Below are 10,509 nucleotides of genomic sequence, written 5' to 3'. Positions count from 1 at the left end.
TTATTTGTGTAAATAGATCAACATATTTTTTTAAAAACGAAAACAATATTAGTAAATAGATAACTGCGTCACTCTTGAATAACGTAGTACATCACTAGTAATATTAATATGTATATTATGTTTAGGGAAATTCGTGACAGTTTGAAATATTCAAGTTTAGTTGCGTGATAACGAACATAGATAGCTTTAATTATATGAATGTATTTCATACTGCACGCAATAAACTTAGCCGTCGAAGTCGTCGTGGCCTAAAGGATAAGACGTCCGGTGTATTCGTATCTAGCGATGCACCGGTGTTCGAATCCCGCAGGCGGGTACAATTTTTTTCATGAAATACGTACTATTTATTTTCAATTACTGGTGGTAGGACCTCTTATGAGTCCGCACGGGTAGGTACCACCACCCTGCCTATTTCTTCCGTGAAGCAGTAATGCATTTCGGTTTTAAGGGTGGGACAGTCGTTGTAACTATACTTGAGACCTTAGAACTTATATCTCCAGGTGGGTGGCGCATTTACGTTGAAGATATCTATGGGCTCCCGAAACCACTTAACACCAGGTGGGCTGTGAGCTCGTGCACACATCTATGCAATAAAAAAGAAATAAAAAATTACTGTAGCAAAAAAAATAATGAAAAGCAGCTGACGAGGCATCGTGGCCGTCTGGCGATGGATACCACGGTTTTTTCCGCCATGGGCTCGACATGGGACATAGCGGGTTAAGAACTACATGTAGATTAAACATGTAGATTAAATAATTTTCATTGATTTCATTCATTCATTCAACATGTAGATTAAATAATTTTCATCGGTGCTAAAGGTGTCGGGAGGTTAGATAGGAATATGTAGACTCATATTCAAAAAATCAAATATCTTCTATAAAGATACTGATCGATCAGAAATCTAACCCAGATTTTATAGTAAAGTAGTCAGGATTACTAACCCCTTCACCAACGAGGTGATCAAAATTATTTTACTGTATATACTTCAGTTACTTACATTTTATTGATATCTTTTACATCACTCACGCTCGTGGTCCAGCGATAAGCAAACTTCTTTTTAGCAGGGTCGAGATTAGGAATGGTACCTATATATTACTCATTTATGTGTAGGTATGCTTTCAATTTTGTTACCCTCATATTATTGATCAGTTTAGAAGAGATCCGATAAATTTGTTTAATTATAAGTGGTAGGATATTGTGAACCCTCGGTCGGGATATACCTATATCCACTCTCTCTATTTCTGGCGCGAAATCTTGCGGTCCAGCTTGAAAATTTAATATAGACAGTTGAATTATCGCTCTTGAACCATTTAGCACCGTGCAATCATTTGCATTAAGCATAAAATAATAATCTGGAAACTTTATAACAATTAAAGTAATTTTTCTTAAATATTAAGTGTATTACCTATGGTCATTTTTAAAGTAGTAAAAATATTTGACCTAACAGAGATGCTCATTATTCCTGACTACCATAGACTATTATTTGATTTTGGGTGATTTTTGTTTTTACATTTCGGCTATAGTCTTTTTAGTTGGCGTCGATATCTTCTGTTTATCTTCTTTTTATGGTCTACTGGAAACGAATCATTCTTAAAATTAATAGTAATAAAACCTTTGTAGTACAAAAACTTTTGACATATAAGTGTTTTTATTTTATAAATCAATCAATTTAATTTACGATTGCAGGGAATACCGAATAATGGAATTTCAACGTCAGTAGGTAGTTTAATAATTAGATAATACATCGAAATCACAATTAATGATGAATTTATTTCAACGTTATCAGGTTTTTAGGTGTTATCAGGTGCGGCGTCAGCACGTTGCTGCGCTAGTTGTGCGGCGGCACAGCAGTGCAGCATCAGCGCTGTTAGTGCGTATGCCCGTCCTTCGCCACCAGCCCCGTCTGGGTCACTTGCATCTTCTGCTGATAATTCCTCACGAACTGCCAGTAACTAGAAGGAAAACATCAAATTAAACTTCGAATTCAGTAATCAATAATCAAATCTATACTAATATATGCGGTAGGCAGCGGCTTGGCTCTCCCCCTGGCATTGCTGAAGTCCATGGGCGACGGTAACCACTCATCATCAGGTGGGCCGTGTACTTGTCTGCCTACAAGGACAATAAAAAAAATTATAAATCTAAAGTGGTTTTTACGGATGTTCCGTTATAACTACTGAACCATACATCCGATTAACTTGAAACTTGGTACACATGTAGAAAATACATATACTTAATGGATAGACTAATATTTATATGAGTGTTGGACTCCCTAATAATAATGTTAATATTAAATGCGCAACGAAGCTGGCGAGTACGGTTAGTAGTTCATAAGGTTCATCGGCTGTGTTAATGATAGAATTTATCGAAAATTGATGATGTACAAATATAATTTCAGTTCTGTAATTGTCGAATTTAATTTTTAGCAAATGTAAGAAAGCTCGTCATATAAACACTTGGGTGAACTGTGTGAAAGAGGAGGGATATGAGAGAAGGGTGTGAGTACAAATATGATGTATGATACGAGTGATTGGAAAAAGAGGACACCCTGCGCTGAGCCCACCAAAACAAGAAAAATATAAGCAAATACAAATTTATTTATATATTATTATAAATAAGTTTTAACAGCCCATAATCATCGGAATTTTCCTATCATGTATTGTCTAGTTGCAGCTTCTACATCTTATGAACAACTTTCCAGAGTTTTTTAAAAATATAATATGTCAGTAAGTTTAGTTTCAAAGCTGTTACGTCTTTTTTAGCTGTTAGGGCCGAGTCACACCGGAATGGCAGCGGCCGGCAGCGTCGCGGCGAGCACTTTCAGTGTGAAATAATTTTAAACTTTATCTATATACTTAAAAGATCAGTATCACTTGAAAAGGTCGCGACACAACCGCCCCCCGCCCGCGGTGAAGCGAACAGCCGCTCGCCACGTGCGTCTGGTCGGTGGTTCTACCCGCGGCTGCCAGCGGCGACACAAGGCCGCTCGGCACCGTGGTCATATATAATAACCAATGCCATCACTCTAAACACACGAGTAGTATTGCCGAATGAAGAAACTAAACTAGTCAAGAGGAGTCTAGGCGCGTGCAGTCCGGAGGCCGCGCGAGGCCGCCAAGGGCAACGCCGGGGGCCGCTGGCATCGCCGCCGGCCGCTGCCGTTCCGGTGTGACTCGGCCCTTATTGTTGTGTCGAGGGTGTGTAGCGCAAGAGTATCACCATATCGTGTATCTGTTGAGCGGAGAGGCTGGCGGCGAGATCAGGCGCCGCGTCCCTGGCGGCCGCGAGCAGCGCGTCCGGCGGCAGAGCGCTGCGCAGCGCAGGCGCCAGCACCGCGCTCACGTCGCCCCGCTGTGCCCACGTCACGCCACACGCGCCGAACGGGTTGCCCACCGACTCCAGCGACTGCTTCCTTTACGGTACAATCACTGATCGTAAAATATGTTACGTTTTTTCATTCAATATAAAGCCCTTTTCATAGAACAGTTATTGAAGTGAAACTTCTAATGCGACTTCTAACAAGGTTGCATTGAACGTTTGACACTACCATACTAGAACGAGCAAGAGTGAATGCGAGGCACTCGAACGCATAGCGTAGTATACCTGTTACAGGCCAGCGCGAGCGCTAGCAACGAGTAGCGTTCAATATTTTAATGAAGTATTTAAAAAAAATATCTTTATATAATTTAAAATACATATAATATAAATGTTGAAGATGTCGCATCTCTTATAAGCAGCATTCGCTATTACAAGAGCAATCTGATGTAAGGATGAAAAATGAAGAAAACCACAATACTCGTACTACACATCGAAAAAGAAGTTTCACTTCATTCATGTGCATGAAGCTGCACGCGCACCGTTTTTTTTTTATGAAATTGCCATGTATTATTTAAAGTATTGATTCAGAACCCGATTATCAAATCCTAAATGACTATTATGCTCTTGCCCGGTATATGTACTTATATCGCAGACAGGTACCAGTTTTTCATCAGCACTTAATACAAATTTTCGAATGGCTTCCACAATTAAAATTGACATAATTATTAATTAGTAGTGGTCCCCCGGTAGTCGAATATGGACTATAATTAATAATAAGTTTAAACATTATAACCACAGATTTCGCCGAGATTACATTATAGATAAATAACATTAAAGACAAACAATATTAATCTATTCTCAATTAGATCACAGACTTTAAACAATAACAAATGTTTGACCATAAATAAAGAGTTATAATTATGTGTTGTGTCAAATACATGGTAGTGTGTGCAATGTTTTATTTATTGATTTAATGTATTTTATGTGCATCATTTAAAAAAATAATAGTAATAGCATTCTGCCCTCCTTCTCTATATACTCTATAAGTGTGGGAAATTTTATACTACTCCGTCCGCGCAATTTTGGTAAAAAGGGATACAAAGATTTTGCTTCACGTATAAATATAGATGTTAATCGCACCTGGGGGTATGGCTTGGTGAGGGTGGTAAGGACCTGGAAGAAGCAGACGTTTTGGGAGCCGAGAGCGAGTGTGCAGAGCCAGCACGCCGTAGCCCCGCCACCAGCGCGCTCATAGCGCCGCCGCCTGTATCGTTTTTACACATTATTACTGCTTTAATTTTATTATACTTTATACTAATATTATAAAGAGGAAAGATTTGTTTGTTTGTTTGTATTGAATAGGCTCCGAAACTACTGAACCGATTTGAAAAATTCTTTCACTGCTTGAAAGCTACACTATTCCCGAGTGACATAGGCTATAAACTTTTATGAAAAAAATTAGGGATCTTTACTAAAACTCCAATAACGTAACCCAAGATGTAAAAAAATTACCTAAAATATTCTTTACATCGCGTGTCCTGCGAAAATTATTGATGATAGAATAAAATAATGTACTACGACTTTGTAGAACACATTACTATTTACAAAAAGTGTCGCGGCAGCATATGTCTAACTATTATAGTTATGCTGCAATAAGTGTTCTTTTATTTAAAAAAATAAAACAACGTCAAATATCGTTGAAATTTTTGTTAAAGACCCGAGCGGAGCCGGAGCGGGCCGCTAGTTTTATATAAGCATTAATTTGGACATACCTATAAAATAACCATCCGAAATTTCACCTAATAAACATCCGTTGATTATTTGTCATGATTATAATATACTCAGATTGTTCTCACTGTTGAAGCTTAAGATTAAAATAATAAAACATACCTAATTATTTAGTATAATAGAACATGACGAGTACAAAGTTTGATATTGTGAAAATTATGAAAATGGATGGATGGATGAAAATGGATACGATGTTATCTATGGATCTATGGAGATCGTGCAAATGTATCGATTCCTACTTCAAACGATCATGCTTTATATAGCGGGTAAACTCGTATATATGTAATCGATAGTATACTTGATATAGAGCTTAGGTATAGAGTAAGGAATTAGAATCGTTACAATATCTCAATGTGGGAAACTACGTGTCGTTTTTTAGATGTGACAAACAAACTGGCAGTTCATTCTGACAAGTAGGAAATTCACGGGAATAAAGAAATATAACATGCTTTTATTATCTAGTCCAGTATCTGTCTATATATGTATTACACCTAGCCCAAGACGTCAGATTTTCTTGAAAATTTGCACAAATAGAACTGTTTAATAATTTTCTTACTGTGGCCTAAGATTCTGATAGGAATTCCATGGATAATAAACATAATATTTATATGGATACCTATCTATTTTAAGTTTGATTTCGTAAAACGTATTTCAATTCTATTTTATGTTTATAATTGTTCTGGAACTCAAACTTGCAAGATGTAGAAATTTTACGAAGAACGAACCTCTTCATTTACAATTCTTTTTTTTTTTACAAAATTTTAATTATCAAACTTATTAGTCCGTTCAATTCGCAATAATTAAAGCAATGCAGAGATTACAGTGGAATTTAATGAGATGTGTTATGTATTGCGTTTTGTATGTAATAAAACTTTTCGTGTTGAAGTAGTCCTTGGACTGTGTTAACCAGAGCGTTGAGGAACATACGAAATTGAAATGTTAGGTTGGTACTTACAATAAATCAGTCAAGATATTTGACCGGATGCATTATTTCGGTAATATTTAAAAAAAAACAACGATTTCATTTAGTGGAATTCAATGACTCAATAATCATTCAACAGGTGATGTAAAAGGTCGCTTTTGAGACTTTCCGTATAGGTGTTTTAATAGTATAAAATATTTTGCGTAGAGAATGTTAAGAATACATTAATGTACTTTAGGTATATTAAATGGTTTTGTCTATATGCCGATATGAAATGTTAGCCGCGATCTATGAAAACAATCTATGAAAATAAATATGTATTTAATTCAAAAACAGGTTTGACAGTTAGTTATATTTGGCTTGGAACCTAAAAATGGTACATATATCCCAATTTCAGCTTATTTAATGCTTTCGATCTAAATGATCTTATATTTTTTTTGTTATTGAAATCGAAATTTTGTCATTTTTGGGAACATAGCACTAGTCCGCCATTTTTTTTTTTTTTTTTTTTTTTATGATTGAAAGTTTACTGGTGGCCCGAAGGCCTTTCCAGTTTCACCAGGACAGGTGGGCGAGCAAAGGCTCAGCCAAGAGGGGTGGGATTTGCTAACAACTGCCCGAGCGCCTCCGAAGGAGACCTAACAACTCAAGAGCAATTGTTTCGCGAATGAATCTACTACCGGATCGGAATCGCGACCCGCTGAGAAGATCCGGCGAGAAACTCAGCGGGCTGATGCATGGGTTAGGTTGCACGTCGACCTCTTTGTCGAGTTCGACGAGTACGATTACCGGGGTCCCTAAGCCTGCTCCTAGTATTAGAGCTGAAGGCATCTAATGCAAAGGTTATTGGATCTGATGGATCCGTAAGGACGTGTCTAGGGCGTCGACGGTGACTGGCTCCTGCATGATCAGGATTCGGGGAGTAGTCAGCGGCGGCAACGATAAGGCGATTATCATGACGCATAGCCTTATCGAAGTATCGTTCCGACGTTGACTTCATGTATTTCCGAATTGATTCGAGGCCCAGGTCGTCGTGTAGGTCAACGTTCCTCACGAACCACGGAGCCCCGACAGCTAACCTGCAAAAGCGGGATTGTAGGGATTGGAGGGTGTCTATGTGTGTGCGGGCCGCGTGAGCGAACACCACACTCGCGTAAGTCATGACGGGCCTTATGCAAGTTTTGTAAAGTGTCACCTTGTTCCGAAGGGACATTTTACTCCGCTTACAGATCATGGGGTAGAGTCTACCGAGAATAAACGCGGCACGGTCACGGACTGATTTTATATGCGGGCGGAATGTCATCGATGCATCCAGGGTAACACCCAGGTACTTGACCTTCCTGGCCCAGGGTATGGGTTGTCTAAAGAAAGTAATCGGGGGTGTGAGATTCCTCCTCCTAATCCGGGAGGAAATCCGTGTGGAGCTTCCCCTCTGAAATAGCACCGCAGTACTTTTCGCTGGGTTGATGTCTATGCGCCATTTTCGGAACCACTGTCCTAGGGCTAGGGCTGCGCTCTGAAGCTTCTTCGCGATTAGGGACTTATTTCTACTAGAATAGTAAACAGTCGTGTCGTCGGCGAATAAAGCTAAATGGGTCGGCGGCGACCGGGGAATATCGTTGACGAATAAGCTAAATAGGAGGGGTGAGAGGACAGAGCCTTGCGGGACTCCAGCTGTGAGAGGTCGTGGGGAGGAGCGGGTTCCCTCGACTCGATATCGAAAAGAGCGGTTCGACAAGAAGTCCCGTATGATGAGCACGAGACTATCCGGCACGCCCATGTTGAATAGTTTGAAAATCAAACCATTGTGCCAGACTTTGTCGAACGCTTTTGCGACATCGAAGAAGAGAGCTCCCGTGTATAATGGTTTTGGTCGATTAAGCCCCACAAGAATGTGCTCCGTGAGGCGGTGCACCTGTTGAACGCATGAGTGATTTGTACGGAATCCAAATTGTTCATCGATGAGAATGCCCTTGGATGAGACGAAGTCTCTGAGGCGTTTGTAGAGCAGACGCTCATACAGTTTGCCTAGAGACATGAGGAGGCTAATCGGGCGGTAGCTCGTCGGATGATTTTTTGGTTTACCGGGTTTATGTATGCCGATAACGTCCGCTTCTTTCCACACCGCGGGAAAGATACAGTTCGCCATAGCGGCATTGAAAATAGATGCCAACATCAGGATGAGTTGGACGGGTAGAAGTTTAATAACGCGGTTAGATATACCGTCGGAACCGGGAGCCTTGCGAGGACGTAGGTCTTTGATCAAGTCTTTAACTTCTATCGGGGTGACGGGTGGTAACGCATCCGATGGTGGCAAGGAGGCTCTGCGTTCTACCTCACTGTCTACTAATTCTACATGAACAGCGTCCACGGATTGAGTGCTGGGCGTGCACTGGGTTTGCAATGTATCGGCCAGCAGCTCTGCTTTTTCGTCATCATCGAACGCCGCGAGTCGGCCTGAGGGGCCTACGAGGGGGGGCATAGTTACTACCGTATCCGATTTGAGAGTACGAGCTAAGCGGTAGTAAGACCTTTGGGAGGGCGCGAGTCCTTCTAAGAAATCAGACCATCTGGCATCTCGGACTTCGGCGATGCGAGACTTTACGTCGCGTTGTAGGGCACGCATTCGAATACGATTTTCCGCGGTAGGATACCTGTCGTAGGCGCGTATCGAGGCGTTCTTAGCTCTAAGGAGTTCCCTAATATCGTCGGACAATTTGAAGCGGTGAAGGAAGTCCTCCGCTACAACTTGTTTCGATGACCTATCTAATGTCGAGGTGATGTGTGACGTTAAGATGTCTATGGCTTCAGCGGTATCCTGAGGAGACGGGATAGAGTCCGGGTTAAACGGGAGCGATGGTGGATCAGATTCAGCCAGGCTGATGCCCAGCGTGTGCCAATCCACCACAGTCCTCGTGACGGGAACGGAATCGGGAGCGCGACCGAGCTTCATAACGACGGGACGGTGGTCTGAATCTAACTCTGAAACTACTTCGATGGAGTGTAAGCGCAGAGTTACGTTTTTTAATAACGCTATGTCGAGTATATCCGGGCGATGCGCGATATTTAGCGGGTAGTGAGTCGGGGTTAGCGGAGCGACGATATCGAAGGCGAGATCATCGACTAACGCGTCAAGCCGCCTGCCATTCGGGGTTGTGGTGTGTGAGTTCCACCTGATGTGTTTACAATTTAGGTCGCCCGCCAGAATGACAGAGCTCCCCATGCCGAGCAGCGCCTCGATATCACTGCTTAGAACGATCTTATCCGGTGGAAGATAAACGGACGCGATAACGATCGGCGCGTGTCCCGTCAGTGAGATTCGGCACACTGATGCTTCGATATTAGCGAGCGCGGGAGGATCGAGCGGGACGCAATGCAGGGCTCTTCTATAGTAAATGACTGTACCACCACCACGGGCAGAGAGCCTGTCGTTCCTGACCATGTTATAGTTCGCGATTTTAGGGTCACGGCGCGCAGGCTTAAGTAGGGTCTCCTGCACTAAAAAGATATCAATTTGATGGTCACGCAAAAAGTCAGAAACCTGATCACGTTGATTTGCGAGACCGTAAGCGTTAAAAAATCCTATCGTTACGGATAGGGGCTTTATTCTACTTATATACGCCATTGATTACCGGCGGAGTGAGGGGAGGACGTACGTATTTAATGACGCGTATACGTCGGCGTATTCCTGCACAACGGCGATAAAGTGTTGTGCAGTGGAGGCAGCGCGAATGGCGTCGCCCAAAGCGTTAACGCGCTCAAAGTTGATCGACTGAAAGAAGTCGATCGCTAAAGCGAGATTTTCGGACGCGGTCGGAGGGTAAGTCGCGGAAGAGGGACGAGTCGCGGGGGCGGGACGAATCGCGGAGGAGGGAGTTGTAGCCGTGTTCATGTACGGCAGCGGTTTTGCCCAGGCCGAGACACTGGGCACCGCCGCCGGAACGAACGCTGGCTTAGCCTGCGACACAGAGGGTGCCGAGGCTTTGATGTCTGGGCCGGAAGCTCGGAGGCGGTTTTGGCGGGCGACGCGGCGATTTATTTTAGGGGCTCGGGGGCAACCACGGTAATTCGCGGGGTGACCCTGTGTTCGACACAGGACGCAGCTAGGCGGTTCCGTCGCGGTTTTTTGGTCGCGAGCGCAGAGGGCCGTGGCGTGATCGCCCAAACACTTAACACATCGGGGGCGCGCGTGACAGTTACGGGAAGAGTGCCCGTACAATTGACAGTTATGGCACTGGCTAGGAGTGCCTTTTTTATGGGGGGTTCGATGGCGATACCGGAGAGCCTACAGACGGTCTGTGTGTTGAAGATTTTCTTACCCTCGGGGGTAGGCTGGAGGGTGACTAGAACCATATTATATGGCTCCCTACTGCGACCGGTGTGCATACGGTGCACAGAATTCACTGGAAAGCCCTGTTCTAACAGATCGGCCTTGACGAGCTCTACATCTAACTCTTTAGGGATTCCGCGTATTACAACGC

At 42.7% G+C, this 10,509-nt stretch overlaps 1 protein-coding gene and 1 long non-coding RNA gene across 5 annotated transcripts in view; one reads left to right on the top strand and one right to left on the bottom strand.

The window, feature by feature from the left end:
• Positions 1-1,629: 1,629 nt before the first annotated feature.
• The window catches only part of LOC101738715 (PDZ domain-containing protein 8), a 31,299-nt gene continuing 22,419 nt past the window's right edge, over positions 1,630-10,509 (bottom strand). Inside the window, exons 13-15 of one of the 3 annotated variants that reach the window (XM_004928725.5) lie at positions 4,459-4,582; positions 3,220-3,412; positions 1,630-1,952 (exon numbers count right to left, since the gene is read on the bottom strand). In XM_004928725.5, coding sequence (XP_004928782.1) covers positions 1,791-1,952; positions 3,220-3,412; positions 4,459-4,582 — 479 coding nt within the window. In that variant the 3' untranslated portion in view covers positions 1,630-1,790. Of the gene's footprint in view, positions 1,953-3,219; positions 3,429-4,458; positions 4,583-10,509 lie in introns of those variants that run through there. The other 2 variants (XM_021349608.3, XR_002430893.2) reach the window with 2 other exon arrangements.
• On the top strand, positions 1,651-2,406 carry LOC134200169 (uncharacterized). Of its 2 annotated transcripts, none has more exons than XR_009974966.1 (2): positions 1,651-1,712; positions 1,787-2,406. It is a non-coding gene; the product is annotated as an uncharacterized LOC134200169 (long non-coding RNA). The 2 variants fall into 2 exon arrangements; XR_009974965.1 differs by having other exon boundaries at positions 1,683-1,716.

Source organism: Bombyx mori, chromosome 15 (assembly GCF_030269925.1).
Source record: "Bombyx mori chromosome 15, ASM3026992v2".
Taxonomy (NCBI): domain Eukaryota; kingdom Metazoa; phylum Arthropoda; class Insecta; order Lepidoptera; family Bombycidae; genus Bombyx; species Bombyx mori.
The sequence above is the reverse complement of the archived record's forward strand: the minus strand, read 5'-3'. Positions and strand labels throughout refer to the sequence as shown.